General features: G+C 40.9%; 1 protein-coding gene across 1 annotated transcript in view; it reads right to left on the bottom strand.

Moving 5' to 3' along the window:
• Positions 1 to 18,816, bottom strand: part of COPG2 (coatomer protein complex, subunit gamma 2) — a 164,301-nt gene that overhangs the window by 32,579 nt on the left and 112,906 nt on the right. The window contains exons 13-20 of the mRNA XM_011995847.1: positions 16,679 to 16,774; positions 16,123 to 16,366; positions 13,988 to 14,063; positions 12,880 to 12,983; positions 12,163 to 12,288; positions 10,951 to 11,013; positions 10,056 to 10,195; positions 9,326 to 9,497 (exon numbers count right to left, since the gene is read on the bottom strand). Coding sequence (XP_011851237.1) covers positions 9,326 to 9,497; positions 10,056 to 10,195; positions 10,951 to 11,013; positions 12,163 to 12,288; positions 12,880 to 12,983; positions 13,988 to 14,063; positions 16,123 to 16,366; positions 16,679 to 16,774 — 1,021 coding nt within the window. The remainder of the gene's footprint in view (positions 1 to 9,325; positions 9,498 to 10,055; positions 10,196 to 10,950; positions 11,014 to 12,162; positions 12,289 to 12,879; positions 12,984 to 13,987; positions 14,064 to 16,122; positions 16,367 to 16,678; positions 16,775 to 18,816) is intronic.

Below are 18,816 nucleotides of genomic sequence, written 5' to 3'. Positions count from 1 at the left end.
GAGGAATGAAGGAGAGGTGAGATGAGCCCACAGAAACAGGGTGTAGAGGTGCTGGCACCTTGGAAACATTGAGGACAGTGTCTCAATAAAGGGCATGGTGAGACGATGAAAGGCCAGAGGACACAACAGAGAGAGGAAACCACTGTTCCTTAGAGGCCGAACTGAGAATATAGGATGGTTAGGGGTGAACTGAGACAGGAGATGGACCTATTACAGCAGGTTGAGGACATGGAAGCTGGCAGTGGTGGCATCAGTGGGGGCAGGACAGGAAGGGGTCAGAGCTCAGGAAAGATTCCTGAGTTTGTGGATTGACCTGCAGGTGGCAAGGCATGCAGGACTGGATGTTGAAGAGGAGGTGGAGCATGTCTGGAAGATGAAAGTGGGAGGCAACAGTGGTGTAGGAATTAAATGTGAACCTTGTGTGGAAAAAGTGAGACAATGGAGCGGGGCAGCCATTTGAGGTGGTGTGATGTGAGTGGGGTCAGGGAAGCTGATGGGAAAAGAGAGATTTGTGGTGCATGAGGGGAAAGAACATCATGAACTTGTGGGGAGCTTAGTGTCCATACAGGGTCTGATGCAGAAAAGGGGAAGGAGGAAATCAGAGTTCCCCAAATGGGGCTTTATCAGATCTCAGAGAAGTTGGTATCATGCCTCTTATCAAGGCCAACCCGTAGGATTAGGGTAGGGAGGCAAAATCCCAGGCTTTTCAGAAGTGGATCCTTAGGAAATGACAGTAGAGGGAAAGTGCCTAAGTCGCTCAGGGTAAATGGAGGAAATGGGGCATCACTGCACATTCAGACAGCACCTGCATGGAACCTACTGGCAGGTAAACCTTGGGGACTGGGGGTTTGGGGATGGACTCATGAGTCTAGTATGTGGGCAGAAAGGTGCCTGCAAGTGTTAGAGGGAATTAATGGACTGGAGACAATTTCCAGTGACCACTGAGTCTGAGCTTCTGTTGTCAAGGGAGCCTGAGAAGATAGAGCTGTAGCTTGCAACTGAAAATATGCACTACACCACACTTCACTACAGAGGTGCAGTGAAGTAGGAAGGGGGGCCTTCAAACACAGGTAGCATCTTAGATTTAGTGGGAGATTAGGTTAATAGTAAATGGGCACAGTGGGAGGGAATATGCCCAGAGGTTGGATAGGGTGCTGATACGGGGGCTTCATTTTTGGAGACTTTTTCTAGAGGGCAGAGAGGAGGAAACGCAGAACAGGATGGATGGCAGGACTTGTATAAGAAGAAGGTCTTAAATTCTAAACAAGGGTATAGTAAAGATAGTGTGGCCAAGAGGCAAAGAAGAAATGGTGGATCCAGATGGCTTCAATGAGTACTGCAAGATCAGGCGTGATGGGCAGGGGTGCATGGGCTCACTGGGGCCCTATCCAAGGTAAATGGAAATAATGGAGATGAAGAAAGGAGGAAGAGGAGGAAGTGGCGGGACTGGCTGTAGGGTTTTGTGGAACTCACTTCATGGAACAGAAAGAGAAAAGAGGAAACAAGGCTGGAGTGGAAGAGGGGAAGGAAAAGGCAGCCTAAGGGGAGGTGCTGGCCTGAATCAGTGGAAGATCTGGAGGAGCCACAGAAAACAGTTCTTGAAGAGAAGATGGGATAGAGAGAGGATGGAAGAGTTTGAGTGGTGAAAGCAGGTCAAAGTAGTGAGCACATCCCTATGGAGAAGAGATGACTGAGTCTGATGAAGTGACAGGTCCTCGGTGATTAAGAGAAATATAGGCCACAGAGAGGCAGATGTCTTCCTTTGGCCAAGGAAGCAGAGAAGAAATATGTCACAAGGGGAAAGGCTGCAAGAAAGAATGTGGAAGTGGGACAATGAGGCAGTGCAACAGGGGAGTCACCTACAGAAGACAGACAGGGTGGAGGGGCCCCCAGGGAAGGATGGAGGGCAGACAGCCATGGTGGAAGGGAACCGGGCAGGACAGTCACAGGCAGGACAGCCATAGGCAGGACAGCCACAGGTGAAGCAAGGTGAAAGGGGAGGTCCCAGAGTAGGAACAAAGGAATTTGGAGTGCTCAGAGCAGCCTTCAAGGTTCAGCTTGGGGAATGGAAAGCGTAAAAGGGGTGGACAGCAACGGGCAGGAAGGAATGGCTGCTCTTAAAGCACTGAACTTTGTTGCAAAAGTGTGAATCCTGGGCCAGGCTCTTTGCTATGGATGCAGTGGGGAAGGGTGGGTTGGGTGCAGGGGATGGGGTTTGGGATGGGATTTGGGTTGGGATTGACTGGGTTGGAAAGGAGGGAAGGACTGGGAGCAGTGGGGTGTGAGTGGGAGAGGAGGTAGGGAACCAGATGGGGAGAATCGAGCCAAGTTCTGGGTTGGAGGAAACTCTTATTTAACTGAGCTGGTGGGTTACATATCTAATGTTGCGGGTGATGAATATAGGCTGGGGAAGACATCTAAATCCACCAAAAGAAGTAAATGAAAGTGGTTTCTTGTAGGTTGAAAGGTCAAGGTAAATGGCTGGTTTTTAGGAAACAACTTAGAACTTGGGAAACAAAGGGGGAAGTTTCTGTAGGCCTATCTTGTAAGGGATCTGAAAAAAGGAGTGGGGATTAAGGAAAACTGACAATAGTAAGCACCCATAAGAAACAGGTTGAGGCCGAAGATACTGACACAGTCCCTAAGAGTTCTATCAGGTGGGAGGACAAGAAGTATGGGGTGGGGAAGCATTAAAAGAACAAGTTTCCAATGCAGACTGGTGTTTGGGGTCAGAGGTGTGTTAAAGGGCAAATAGGGAAGGAATGACGTGGTTCTAGGCAGAGAGTTCCAGGCCTAATGAGGGTGGGGAGGCAAAAGATGAGATGTGTTGAGTGGGAAGTTAAATGGCAAGCATTAGAATGGTCTAGGTGTGAAATGAGGGTGTGATGCCAGGAAGTCACAGTGGCCGTCCACATCAGTGATTCTTATCTGGGGTGGGGGGTGGGTTTCACCCGAGGGAGGGCTGGGGGCATGGACCCCCAGGCAGGCCTATCCAATCATCTGAGGGGTGAGCAGTGTTCAGCTCAGAAAAAGTAAGGGGGGTAAAAAAGCAATCTCTAAAAGGAACACAGGTAGTAGGAAAAGAGGAGACCGAGCCCCAAAGATGCTTCTGATAGGCCGCCTTGGGGTCCTGCATCCTCGGGTGAGAATCACTGGTGGACGCGGGAGGATGGAGAGCCGGCAGACATGTGGAGTGCGAGGGGAAGACGCATGTGCGGCGGGGCTGATGGAGGCATCAGGGTCAAGACTGTCAGGTGTGGGAACACAGTTCCCGACAGACCAGGACAAGGATGACAGCGAGCAAATGGATGTAGCCGAAAAGGCACCGGGACCATGGTGGTGGAGCTGGGGTTTCCAACGCCTCGGTCCCAGACTCGAGGACTCAGGTGGAGGAGTGAGGCCCAGAGAAGGGCCCAGTGACACAGAGGATGTGGGCTGTGTGGGTGAGAGCAGAGAGCAGGGGAGCTGTTGTAACAAGGAGGGAAGGTGCAAAGGGGAATGGAGACAGCGTGGAAGGAGAGCGTCTTGAAGACATGGGCGCTAAGGAGGGAGGAGGCGGGAGGAGGGTGGGACTGACAGGAGCACCCAGGAGGAGCGGAGGAGCCGGGTCTCAGGCAGGACAGGAGAGTCAGGTTGAAACTGGGTGTGTTTGTACCAGGGGGATGAGGATGGGCAGAGAGTGAGACATGAATGAGTGACAAAGACAAAACTGCTGTGGTGACAGGAAGAAGGTAGGAGATTCAGAGGCAGAGGCTCCCCAGAGTGTTTTTACACAATGTAAAAGAAAGAACGTGAAAGGAGTCAGGAAGGCTTAGGGGAGTCAGGGTTGTGGGGCCCTGGAAAGGACTCAGAGCCTGGGCCACTGGGACGTGAGCATGGACAGCAGAGCAGGTGGATTCAGTACAGGACGTGTGACACAGAGAGGACTGCGTCTGGTGGAGCAGTGTGTGTGGGGCCAGGTCAAGAAGGGAGGACACACTTGAGAACACGAATTAGGCCAGTGGCAGAATCACAGGTGGTGCTGAGAGAATGCAGGAGGGTGCAGGTGGGACAGTGCCGTGCTATGCAGTAGAGGAGGACAGCAGGAGATATGATCAGCCTGGGCCCAGGAGCTGGGAGCTGCGAGAGCAGAGGGTGCGTTTGCAGCATATGGGAGAGCAGGACAGACGAGAGGTGTTCCCCAATGGGCAAGAAGAATGAGTTGGAGCAGGTTATGGAGCCCAGCAGCTTAGAGAGGTGAGCTTGTTGGGAGGATCAGGGCATGTGTTGCAGCAAGGGAGGCATGCCAAGAGCAAGAATGTGGGTGTGAACGTACAGAATCCTTCTTTTTGCCCAAAAGGGGCAAAGTGTTTGACACAGGTCATGGAGGAGAAAGCATGGTGTGGGTAAGCCAAGAGAGGAATGAAGGAGAGGTGTGATGAGGGGACATAACCTTATTAATTTTTGCCGGGCTTAGTATCAGTAAAAGGGCTGACATGGAATAGGGGAAGTTGGAATGCAGAGTTCCCAAAGTGGGGGCACTGACAAATCTCAGGGACAAGTCAGTGGTATGTTCAGTATCATGGCTGAGTGTAAGAAAATTTTAGGGAATAGAAGTTAAATCCTAGACGACAAGCAAGTGGGGTAACAACACTTCACCTGTCATGGTAACTACTTCATTGAATGGGAAAACAGACAAAGAAGAAACTTTGTAGAGGGTGACAGTAAAGCAACCCCAACCGATATGGAAGGCAGTGATGGCAATCACTAAGTCAGGATTTTGAAAGGAAACAATTAACAATGTAAAATTTGCAAGTGTGGGGGTTGGACATAGGTTACTATGTGTTTAATGTGGTCTCCAACAAAATCAGCAGAGCCAAAATGAGAAGGAAGTATTACTCTGTTTAACAAGATTGAAATTAAGGGGACAGTATACAGTTTAAATCACTTTGAGATTTAGGAATGTCAGAGTTGGTACGATGGGTATTGTTGCCCCTTAATCCAAAGTATGGAATAATGGCAAAGAGGAAAAGTACATAGAAAGAACTTGTTATTAGAGAATTTGGTGGCTGCCTTAAAGCTCCTTGAGTGAAACACGTGATGAATGCTGGAGTCAGGAGAATAAACGGTCCCATGTAGAGATAGGTTTATGAAGTGGAGTCTGAAGGATGAGCTTCATCAGCAATCCTCAGAAGTCAGTTCTACTAGCCAAGGATGCAGGTATGTTGGACACCAAGAGAACAGGAAGGAAATGTTTTGAACACTGGAGGTGGGTCACGGAGGAAGCTTATACATATTCACATTGTGAATCGAAATTTCAAGGACAGATGAACAAAGACTGGGCAGTACCAATACAGCAGGGTTTTGTTTTGTTTTTCCCCTAAGGCAAAAGGCAGAAATGAGTGGGTATACCATGATTAAATTGCATTCTGTAGAGATAAGATCATTTAAGTAAGGTCAGCAATAAAAATTAGAGACATTGAGGATGATGGGGTAGAAAAGGGATACCAAATAGGATAGGAAGATGGCTTGAAAGGAAATTAGGGCAATTTCAGTGAGTTTGAGGAATGTACAAGAGAAATGAGTTGGTAAATAAGGAGATCTCAGACTGAGAATCCTGGCAGATCTTTCAATGGGTTAGACTGTAGGAATATTGATTTTAAAGCCAGGCTGAAACAAATTCTAGTGATAAAGGAAGGGGAAAGGGTGGCTGAATCATAATGTTCTACCAATCCTGCTTTTTTTTAGTATTTGAGTTAAAATTCAGATTAAATGCTTGGCTTAGAAGAATGCAGTTTCACTGAGCCTCATTAATATGGATCCCAGTGGGTGAGTGGAAGTGTTAAAAGTAAAAAACTCTGAGGCAAATCTTACTTAACTGAAGTTGTGTTTTTAGTACAGAATGCCAAGTTAATATGGTTAATACTGAACAGAAAATAATGGAAGGGCGACTACAGATTCAGAGAAGACCTCGAAATCCATCAGATTGTATAGTAGCTTAAGATGGCACTTTAAGGAAGTGTAGGCAGAAAGTCGAGAAATTAAAATAATTATGAATCATTATATGGCAGGCAGTATTTCCAACGAAAATCAGAGAAAATAAACTCACATACATGTACTGTTACAGCTGATCTTGGAATGAGTATTTTCTATTAAAGACTGTTTTAAAATAAGTTATTAATATTCGTTGAAATGTTCCAGATAATAAGAAATATGATACAATAAAACCTGATAAAAGCAATATAAAGATTAGAATGGTTCTGAATAGGCAGTGGAATAAAAAGTTAAGTTGGTAGTGGCATTAAAAAGGTCCAAAATGGGGAACAATTGGTAGAATGTTGTGTATATAATATATATTGTTACAGGTGCAATAAATATTCAGGGGAAACAGAGCTGCTGAAAGAGAATGAATGCTTAGAAGGAATGTTACCTTAAAGGCTTTTCTAAAACTTTTTAGGTAAAGGACAAGGTCTTGGAGGAAGAAAGATAATAAGTAGGACTAATTATTAGCATGTCCCTAGTCTTTCAAGAAATTGCCCAACCTTTGCGAGAAGGTGTTATGGTAATATATTGATGTTGGGTTACAGCAAATTTTTTCAGATAGGGTAGATTTGTATACTTTTATAAAGTAAGGGGAGTAGAAAAGATAAAAGATAGATCAAAGAAAGGATAACTGATGGAACAACTTTCTGGAAGAGAATAGAGGATACGTGTCTTTTGAACTCTAGAAGACTTCATTTTTAGAGAAGATAAAGGAAGAAAGTGGATAATTCTAGAATCAAACACTAAAAGGTTCTATGTGTCTGGCACCATGTGAAGCAATTTACCTACTATTTCATTTCATTTTATCCTATAACAGTTTTAAGAGATCAAATAATTTGTCCAAGATCACACAGTCAGTATGTAGCAGGGCCAGAATTCAAATCCTCATCTGTCTATCAAACCCATATTTCTTTCTATTATGCTATACTGTTTTCAAGTTGAAGGAAACAACCAAGAATTTCTGTTTTTTCACTGTGATTATAAGGAAAAACATTATTTTTCTGAAATGAGACATATTGATGTTTAAGACCTTGAGGTGATAGGTAAAATTTGGAATATCTGTGATGGGAAAATGCAAAAAGGAAGGAATGGGTAGAAGATACCTATTACCATCTATGCCCTGGTATTTCACTTCTTTCATTGCATAGCATAGACTTTAGATTGGCCATGGATTAAAAATTTGAGAATTCTGACAAAAACTAAATAGAAAGGAGTTTGTTTTTAAGTACGTATATGATGGGTCAAATATAAACTTACTACTAACGAAACTTTAAACAATTCCCTAAATGCCAAACTTTTATAAACAAAAATCAAACTATCAAGCAAAAGAGTCCATAGCCAGCAGACCAAATGTTGAAATCTCTGGGCTAATCTGTAAGATCTATGTTTTAAAAATCCTTAGTGAACAGGGGCAAGAAAACCTCTCCTCTTTTTCTCTCTTGGTGGAAATGTTTTCTGTTGTTGTTGTTGTTGGTTTTTTCCTATGCTATATGTAATTTCTATATTGCTGTTTTGTGTATTTTGGTATTACAAAATTGTACTTCTTAGATTCTGTTAAGAATACTTCCTGGGGTGTGAGCCACCTGAGTTATTAGTTAGCAAAATGAACCTGGGGAAGTGGGAAGAGCTAGTATTCTCAATTGGCAAGGGACTGATTCTTCAATGGGTTCAGCATTTCACTTCCCTCTGAAAGTAAGTGGCAAAGTAATAGCATCCCTTAAAAAACAGGATGTTGGTGAGAGGTAGAATAGTGAGAGGTAGAATAGCGGGAGGAATTTTGAAACATGGAAGGATGGCTACTGGAAAAGAACTGACGAAGTGCAGAATCTCTCCAGACAATGGCAGAAGCCACAGGACTACATTAAGATTGGGCCCAAATACTAGTTTAGAAAAGGGTAAATAAAACTAGGTTTACTTAAGAGTAGAGCCAGCTTAATTACTGGCTCGTGGACATATTTCAGACAAATCTAACTGGAGAGAAAAACAGACCAGGAGAGAAAGCGAAGTTATAAGGAAATGGAACTAGAGAAACCTCACAAAGGGATAAAGGAGGTAATTAAAGGTTAAAGCCAGATAACCTTGAGCTCAAAGGAGAAATACTGGAGGCCAGATAGGAAAGTGCCTTCCTACTCAGGGGGTTATGGATCCAGGGTGGCTAGAGGATAGAAGTAGAGTTCCACCCAGGGCCAGAGGGAACAACCTGGGATTCAGACACAGCAGTGGTGCCAACTTGAATCTACCTCGTGCTAGAGTCTGAGTAGCCTGGTCTATCACCCAACACAGATAAGACTGGACAGAGGCTCCCAGGAACCAACATCTAAGAAGGGAGTTTGGAGAGGGGCTAAAAGAAAGCAGGTTAAGCCCCAAATGTAACTGAATGATGACCAGGGATAACTATTTACTAGTGCTTTTATGATTTCTTGTAACTCTGTAACTTCCCCAGTATTTGTTAATTTTTTAACTTCTGTTTTTCCTGTACTTATGAGCAGTAAAAGTTATTCAAAACATAAATGTGATGTGTGTGCTTATTTCTGTGAAAATTGGGTAACAGTTATGAATATTGTGCAATGAATATGAGAAGAAATCAAGGAGGAAAATGGCGGTGGGGGGAATCAAGTAGAACAAATACTTGACATTCACAAGAGATAGGTCATGAGACCTTCCCAAGTCTCCAAATAAGTAAATACTACTATTGACACTAGCTGGCTGCCTTTTAGGGGCTGTTTTTCCCCCTGCAAAGACTGCATATGGGTTAAGCTGGGAATTAAAAGCCCTTCTTAATGTGGACACACATGGTTGGCTAAGCCACTCACTAGGCTGAGACATGCTCTCAGACACCAGCCTTATGCTACAGGACCTTCAAAAATGATATATTTTAAAATGTCAACCATCTACTACATAACCAAGTTCAATCTAACTAGATAGAAACTTTGAGGAGAAGTGGGTCAAGATTCTTCATAGGAGACATCAGGTATATGAACTGTCACAAGTGGTCACATTATTCCAACAGAAAGCTTGAGTTCCTTTTTGTGCTATACACACTCAGTTTCTCTTTTAAGATTAAGTGTTTAGCAAATTTTACTCAGAGATTTAGTTTTAAAATTATTTCTGCAGCAGTAACCAATTTTATAAATATATATATTCGCACACACACACAAACACATACACACACACACTCATCATCATTACATTAAATTCTAGAAAAGCATCACATTCTTAAACTGAGCATTGGAAGAGTTGAAGAGCTCTCAAGGTAATGCATTCTGAATCACGTAAGTATCTCCTCCCTTCTAAGGGTTAGTACCTGCTGTAGGGTCATCATCAGGCAAACGAACAAGAGTGTAACATATTCCTGGTTGGTTATAAGGAAGGCTGGGGGCTGGGATACAACACAGCACTTCATAGGAATCTGATGGCTCCATCTGCACTGTCACTTTTTCCAGCAGCTGGTCATTGAGAGTGTTGGTGCAGTCAAACTGAAAAGTCAGTAAATGGAAAAGTTGTGAAGGATAACAAGTTATCCTTCCCAGTCACAACCCACTACTCAGCTCTGGAACCCACTATACCTTCTATCTCTAAAGAGCAGGGTAGGTCTCCTCCTAAGATTCTTCTTTTGGCAACAGGGAGAGCCTTACTGTTGAGGTCTTTTGTTTATATTATTCACTAGTTTTTTCTTTTTCCTGAGACTGCTGTACCAAACAAGATGGCAGAAGTCTGATCGCTGTCAAATCTAAGTTCTTAGAATTAGCCCACCTAATCTACCCTGATGTTAAATGATAATTTAAAAAAGTTGGTTATACTTTATGTTGTCCAACTTCTTCACACATTTCAGTTTTATGTCCTTTAGATCTGAACCATCAAAAGTTGCCCATCACATGAAGGGATCTCTATAGCTCTGGCGTTAAGCAAGAAAACCAGAAATTCTGCCAAATTAATTATCTATAAAAGAAACTAGAATTATAGGTAAAGGATATTTGTCTCAAAGCATACCAGTTTATACTAAATCCCTACAGGAGTTAAGGGCATTCTCTTACCTGGAACACAATGTGATTGGTAAACATGTGCTTGATACATCGAACAAAATATTCTGTCTCTGCTTCTGTAAGTTGAACAGGCTCAGAAGACTTGAACAAGGGTCCTATATTCAGAAACTCAGGAATGGCAGCCAATTGTTCTATCAAGAAAAAAGAACACAGGCTATGAAGAAGACAGGGAAAGGCTTTACTCTGGATGCTTAAAAAATGCTTTAGTTGGCCGGGCGCGGTGGCTCATGCCTGTAATCCCAGCACTTTGGGAGGCCAAGGCGTGCGGATCACGAGGTCAGGAGATTGAGACTATCTTGGCTAACATGGTGAAACCCCGTCTCTACTACAAATACAAAAAAATTAGCCAGGTGTGGTGGCGTATGCCTGTAATCCCAGCTACTCGGGAGGCTGAGGCAGGAGAACGGCGTGAACCTGGGAGGCAGAGCTTGTAGTGAGCCGAGATCACGCCACTGCACTCCAGCCTGGGTGACAGAGTGAGACTCTGTCTCAAAAAAAAAAAAAAAAAAGCTTTAGTTTCCATAGCCTTACTAATGGTTGAACATTCAACTAATACGTCCCCAAGTTTTAGTGAAATAATCTTTTAAGTAAGTGAGCTTATATAATAATGAAAGCAAAAGAAAAAAAAAAGAAACTAAATACTTATTTTACAATGAGTTCCCTGTTAACCAACGAGATACAGAAAAGAAAAACATTCCCAGTTAGCAATTACAAACTGGAAAGTTCCTGGACTCCGGGTAGCCTCAGCAACTATACTCTACGGTGTTCAGCCACATGAAGATTTCCTATATTGAGAACTGATCAAATTGAGTAAGACTAGTGGACTTTATTATATTTACAATGCCAAGGGGCGAGATTATTACGTCTAACCATCAAATCATCATACCTTGGAAAATGTCTTGCCTGGAAGGAGCCAGCTTCTCTGGCTTAGTAGCCACAAATGTGATTTCTATAAAGACAGATAGGAGCAAGTAAGTGAACTTCTCCCCGTACTATCAAGCTAGCAATGCAGACAGAAAGAGAAAAGAGCAGACATTTCTAGCAGATATATAATGAGCTATTACTAAATCATACTTACAGGTTATCTGTCACTTCTGATGGGGGGACACTCAAATTAAAATGTATGCAGTGAACATATGTTGTGGAATCATAAAGTAAGCCCTAAAAATATAGAATTTGCTTTAAATGGACTGGGCTGTACAAAAATTACTCAGAAAAGGAAAAACAATTTATTTAAAAAATCTTCTCATGATCAAAATAGGAAAAATTACTTATATCAACAGAAAAACTGAAAATGTTGAAAATAAGCATAAAATTGTTTCTTCCCAGTTTTGTGTTCTAACCACTAAACATTTATGTCTTCTGTTTTTGTTTTAAAGTTAGATATTCTTTGGGAATATTTTTTATGATTGTGTCCCATAAATTCTTTTAAGACGAACCTCCAATAACAAAATCAATTAACTTAGAGATTATCAACTTCGGAAAATAAAAATAGGAGGCAACAGCACTATTAACTGCTCTGAATGAGATGCACAGTGGCAACTGACTTCAGATACTGTAAGACTTTGCATTAAAAAAAAAACCTTTATCTTGGAGTGTATTTCATATTACTGCTTTTATGTAAAAACCAGGAGTTTTTTAAAACTCTAATAAAAATAGGTCTTAAATCTAAAAGATTTAGAAGGGGTGACAATCGGCCGAGCACAGTGGCTCCCCGCCTGTAATCCAAGCACTGTGGGAGGCTGAGGCGGGTGGATCACCTGAGGTCAGGAGTACAAGACCAGCCTAGCCAACATGGTGAAATCCAGTCTCTACTAAAACTAGAAAAATTAGCCAGGTGTAGTAGGGCATGCCTGTAATCCAGCTGCTTGGAAGACTGAGGAAGGAGAATCGCTTGAACCCGGGAGGTGGAGGTTGCAGTGAGCCAAGATCGTGTCACTGCACACCAGCCTGTGTGACGGGAGCGAGACTCCATCTCCAAAAAAAAAAAAAAAAAAAAAAAAAAAAGAGTGACAATTAAATGAGTATTAGAGAAAATAAGATAATATTTTTTGGTTTTGCAAAACTACTTATACACAGAAAAACGAATAGAGTTAACCTGCTTTCTGTTCGAAGACAGGAGCCATAGCAAGAGGAATTGATTTCATGTCAAACGGTTTTTCTGAAGGCTCCAACGTGTACTGGTGTAAGGCTTTTTCCATCCCTGGTACGGAGACCGTCAAACCTGTGAAACACAGAGAAATCTCAGCATTATAACCTCTTGCCAATCCCCAAATCCAAATAGGCCCAGGTTTGTAATATTTATCAAAGCTTTCTGAAGGAAAAGAAAAATACAACCAAAAGCTTTATAACCTAAATATAAAAATAAAGGATATTCTTGAAATTACCTTATAAACTTATAAACTGACTTATTTCATTCAAGGAAACATGGGAGCATAGCATACACATTTTCAACAAAATGTATGTACCTCCCGGAAAAGAAAGCAACTTAGCTATATGGGAACAACAATAGCATAAGAAAATGGGAAAAAGGTAAACCCATCCAAGAAGGAGTTCAAGGAGAACCAGGAATAAGTGAGCAACGTTCTTAAAAAATGTAAGGGCCCAATCTATATTCTTATAGATTGTTGCACAGGAATTACCATTACCAAATTAGAAACTGTCCTATAGACACAGGTTTCTCTAGAAACGGAAGTGCATTCAAAGACAAAAACCAAGCATTTGCCTAGTGAAGTTAGCTCATATGCAAATCATGAAATATGCTTCCTAGACACCATTCGAGGAACAAAAGTGTACATCCTTGGCTTTCACTGACCATTAAAGATATATGTGGCATTTAGTGCCATCTGCCTCTGCTGCAGCACATTGAGATAGAAGGTAGCTCTGTCTCGTACCTCATCATCAGTATCCATCATACACCTGTCCAGGAGAAACAGAGTAGTCACGTCACAGTACCCCAAAGACTTCCAATAGCTCTACTACCAAATCTAAAGGACACAGGTCAGGTCGTCATCTGATACTATCTTTAAAAAAGTGCTCAACAATAGCCAACAGTAGCTCCTAAAGTCTCCACAAATCTTGGGTACTGTTCTGAATTACTAAAGAAATACTGTTATTGAGAATCACAAGCACTACAGAAGTAGGCATTAAAATAACGAGGAGCACAAGAACATGAAATAGCAGTCTGGAATCTTTTCTTCCATCTGTAACCACATGACCCTGTTGAAGACTTAGACTTTTTTGTAATTAGGAAATGGGAGTATTATACTTTCCAAGGATACTAAAAAGATAAATTCAAAATCCAGCCATTGTTATTGCTCAAATGACAATTTATGTAAACTAGCTAACCTTTGGTTTGTAATTTATCTGCTTCAATTATAAGATGCAATCACAGTTTGCTAAAGCAAGTCTTTTCCTCATCAAACAGAGAGTCATGAAGATAATGAAAAACTATTATTTTCAACTCTGCATAGTGAATTACCTAATAGCTTTTTAAAGTAAGCCTGTTGTACAAATTGAGGCGTATGTATTTAAGTCACTTTCTCAAAATCATGTGAGAGAAAGCCAAAGTCTAACGTGACACGTACCTAGCACATAAAACCCTATGGAGAACTAATGTTTTAGGGAATGGGGCTGGGAAGAGAAGCTCTATAAATAAGAGTGAGGAGTGATGGAAACATGTAGGCTATTGCGTAAACCAAGGCTAGAGGCTTTCATGAAGTGATCAGTCAATAGCACATCAAATTGATTGAGACGTATACACAATTACTAAAAAGAGAAAGGAATTGCCATTTGCCCCTGACTTGCTCCAATAGCTCTACTCTTAGGCCTTAGAGTACATCTGCTCTATGGTACAATGAGGATTTCACTATTTAACCATATAGAATTCTTATTTTTTTAAAAAGAGACATTATTTAACTTACCTCTGTAAGAGTACAAGGATGCTTGGGAGAAGACTCTCATTCTGAGCCCCAAATTTAGCCAAAGCACTCACAGCAGCTATAATGAAGCATACAATTATGCTACATAAATATTGGTTTCTCAGAGTTAACCAATAACCATTTGAAAAAAAATTAGAAAAGTGTTCCCATGTTTAGTGGAGATAAACCCTCTTGTTTTATTGTTTCTTGATCTTATTTCTTTGATACTGTTAAGCAGAAATAGAATTCTGCAAGCCCAAGAGAGCTCTGAATAGGAAAATCTTTCAAGAATCGAGGAAAAAGATTCATATAGATTTTCTGTAGGAGCTATATCTCCACCCCACCACAACCCCTTATATATCACACTGATGTGATTAAGCTTTAATCTCAAACAACCAGCCCCAAGCACAAAAAGAAGTTCTATTATTAAAATTCCTCTCATTCAACAAAGATTCATTGTTCACCAAACTTTTGTCAGGAATTGTGCTAGGTACTGGGGCAGATAAAAGACATGTGTCTGATCTCAAGGAGCTATACTCTAGTGGGAAAGATAGGTATGTAGAGAGAGAATTATGGCACATCATAGTAAGTCCATGGAAGAAATATATCCAGGATGCTATGTGAATACACAGAAAGGAACTAAATCAGAATTGGTGGTGGAAAACTAAGACAAGGAGCTAACACATATTACTTGAGCTAAAATCTGAAGAACAAGTACTGTTAGCCAGAGGAAAAAGGCAGGATAAGAGTAGGATTAGAGGCAGAGGAAAATAACAAGTTCAAATGGCCACTGCCCAGAGAAGAAAGTGTGGTATATTACTGGACAGTTGGGGAAGGCTGAGCATAGGACCCATGTTGGAGAGCAAGAAGAGACAAGGGAGAGACTGGAAATAAAACAAAATTAGGGTATGGTTTAATCTCATTATTAAAGGATATTAAATATGAGATAAATATGTATATTTGAAAGTCCCCTCCTTTTTTTAGCAGAGTGTAAAGAATAGGCTGGATATATGTGAGTCTAGAAGCAGTCAGATAGTTAGGCATCTGAAATGATGACAGCCTCAGTCAGCACCATGAAAATAGAAGAGAGAACGAAGAAATATTAAAGAGACACAATTGAAAGCACTTTGCTACAGAACAGATAGGGGCTGTAAGGCAGCAGAAGAAGATTCTATCTTGATAACTGAGTGGATGATGAATGTGAGGTTAGTTTGAATTTCAGGCTGAATTTGAAGTGCTTTAAGTTATTTGGACAAACAAATTCAGGAAAGAGACATGACTGGAATGTCATAGCCTATCAGTAGAGCTCTGAAAATGATCACCAAGAAGAATGTAGATGTTGAGAAGTGAATGTAGATGTTGAGAAGTCAAAACCCTAGAGAGAACTAATATTTCAAGGAAGGGGGCTGGGAAGAAGAGCTCTATAAATAAGAGTGAGGAGTGATGGAAACATGTAGGCTATTGTGGAAACCAAGGCTACAGGGTTTCACCAAGTGTTCAGTCAATAGCACATCAAGTGGACTGAGTGTAAACAAAGATAAGAACATTAAAGTATCTAACTTGATTTTACAACTAGTTTATAAGTAATTTTCAGTAAAATTACTTCAGAGGTTTTTTAAAGGAGAGCTACATCACACTGAGTTAAAGAGAAAAACGGATAATGAATTCATGCAGGCAGCTAATAATGGCTACTTGCAGTTTATCTACGAGGGGAAGGAAAGTATAGAGTCAGTAGCTAGTGAAAGGCTTATAGAGAGTTTACATCTTTAATGGGAGAGATTTGGATCTATTCATATGCTAAGGGGAAGAAAGATTAGGGAGGAAAAGTCACTTAAAAATATACATATAGAAACACATAAACAAATTCTACAAACATTCATAATTATGACTATAACTGAAAAAAACGGATAAGCCATCACAGTATTCCTATCATACTGAAAGCGAAGGGTTATTTGTGTCTAATCTAAGGCAAAAATGAGGATGGAAATTGAGTACATAGAAAGATATCTGGGCCCTAAGCATGCTCTAAAAATCCCACCATCTAACAGATCCTGCAACTTCATTTTTCAATTTCATTATTACTCTCCTAAGTATTTCAAAAGATCAGCATCATCAATATCAGTGTCCCAATGACTCACCAGCTCTGACAGCCTCATTCTCCAGGACAACCCTATTAAAAATAAAGCGGATATATTTGGAGGGGACAGGCGTTCTAGGGCCCTCTTTGCCCAACAAGTGTAGAATCTTAGTAGCCAGAACAGTGTGTTCACAGTCCTCAATGAATTCACAAAGGTGGGCTAGGCCTGCTTCTTTACTCTCAGGGTTCTCTTCCACAATGCTGATTATGCAGTCCACAATGGCCCGCTTGTACTCAAAGCCTCCCTGGCAAAAAAGAAGATAAAACTGCCATTCATTCTACGGACACGTTTTGGAGAAATGCTTACACTCCAAGGTTCACGCTTATAAAATTCAGATTTCATTTCCCACCTTTTTGAAACAAAAAAGTGGTTTTTCTCCAAGTGGGGAAAGTAAAGCAATGGCATGTTTATTAATAAGACAGTAACCAGACTTAGTGTACTACTTGAGAGGCATACTGAGATGATAAAGAAATCTCCTTAAAACACTATGGTATTTCATGGCAATCCTAAGAATTTAAGAGAGCAACTTCCTACGATTAAAAAGTAGTCTACCTACATCATCTCGGAGCATGTTGGAGAGGAAAGTCATCATGACACTGTGCTTTCGAGGGTATTTCTGACAGAGAGCACTAATTGCCTGTACAACCACCACCTGTAGAAAAACAAAAAGAATATTCACTTTTATGACTGTACAACCACCACCTATCAAAAGCAAGCACAGACAAGACATTCATCTTTATAACTTTGGCTGCTAAACATACTTTCCTACTTACTTACTGCAAGCTAAGAAGACACTGTAGTTGCCTAAAATGACAATACTTGTTCTTCATGGAAGATAACCAAGGAGACCACAACGGAAAATAAAAAGCAATGTAAAAATAAAGTTCATTCAAGAGATCCCTTCCCTTTGCCTCAGACAAATAATCACATCAAAGATTTTAAAGTCAACTATAAAGATAAAAAGCTTGAACAGACTGATTTCCATAGAAGAAATAGAGAAAGCTATCAAGGAACTACTTCACAAAATGCTTTCTAGGGGAATTTTACCACAACTTGAAAGACCAGTGTCAGCCAGGCACGGTGGCTCACGCCCTGTAATCCCAGCACTTAGGGAGGCTAAGGTGGGTGGATCACCAAAGGTCAGAAGTTCGAGACCAGCCTGACCAATATGGTGAAATACTGTCTCTACTAAAAAAATACAAATATTAGCCGGGTGTGGTGGCGTGGGCCTGCAAGTCCCAGCTACCTGGGGGGGCTGAGACATGAGAATTGCTCGAACCTGGGAGGCGGAGGTTGCAGTGAGCTGAAATGCACCACTGCACTCCAGCCTGGGTGACACAGAGAGACTCTGTCCCAAAAAATAAATAAAATAAAAATACAGACCTGTGTCAAGATGCATGAAGAATGTGAGATTTTACCCTACTTGTGGCTAACAAGTTAACCTGTCACAATTTCATGGATGCTGGTAGAAAACATGAGACTCCTGGCTCAGCGATGAAAGACAGTTAACTACTCACAGCAGTAGCAGTAGCCAGAGTATGAGCATTTTGGGGTGGGTTTCCTGAGCCCCAAAATTCCCAAAGTGCAATGCAAAGAGCCAGATAATACCTGGTCTTGCAGTAGGCTGCATTACCGGATAAGAACCCTAAAGATGGAATCTGAACATTTACAGTGGGGAGTAAGCATGCCTGTCCTTTTTTCTGAAGAAAAACATTATTATATTGGACCATAAACATGTTTGCTTTTTGCTCCAGAGGGCTTTTTGCTCCAAATACTATTAGTATTTTCTGGGGCTGCAAAGAAATCTTCCCTTTCCTTTAGAGGGAGACACGATCTCTATCTTCTAAGGCTGGAAGATGTCTTATATTATGGGAAGGGAACACAGCTGTGATAGCAGGAAACAGACGGCAGTTAGTGCCTAACTTGCAAGATGTGCAGAAAAGAGACGCATGAATAATTCAGAATTGTCTACCAATAATTGGATAACCCCAAATCCATATATACAGTTTCAGAGCAAAGAAAATCTCCATAATGTTTGTATGAAGCAATGATACTTAAGCCTAATAAAGATGGCATATATGTACAGAAAGAAAAATTACAGACTAAAATCATTTATAAATATTGATGTAAAAATTCTAAAAGTAATGTATTAGTTAACAGATTCTAACACTACATTAAAGAAATAATGCACTGTGATGAAATGGGGTTTATCAAGAATGTAAAGATGGTTCTGCATTAGAAAATTGATACAATAACATCACATTCATGAGTCAGAGGATAATATCCAAAATGCTGAAAAGTCTTTGATAAAATCCAACATCCATTCCTAATAAATATTCTTGAAAAAAAAAAGGAATAGATATGTCCACAAGGTAAACATATATACTTCAATCTTAATGCCAGCATATTACTTAATACGGAACCCTGAGAGGCATTCCCATTGAGGTCAGAAGTGATGCAAGGATGCCACTATCTCCATAATTATTTAGCATTATTCTGGAGATATTAGCCAATGCAATTAGATAAGGGAAAACAAAGAAACAAGAATTGCAGAAGACAAAACAAACAAAAATATGTTTGTTTTTAGATGACATGATGGTATATATGAAAACCCTAGAGAATGAATAATAAAACTAACTCAATAATTCACCAAGGTAGCAGGATATAAAATTAACATGCAAAACCAGTAATATT

This window comes from Mandrillus leucophaeus, unplaced genomic scaffold (assembly GCF_000951045.1).
Source record: "Mandrillus leucophaeus isolate KB7577 unplaced genomic scaffold, Mleu.le_1.0 Scaffold5, whole genome shotgun sequence".
NCBI lineage: Eukaryota > Metazoa > Chordata > Mammalia > Primates > Cercopithecidae > Mandrillus > Mandrillus leucophaeus.
This window is presented reverse-complemented; position numbering and strand designations above follow the sequence as displayed.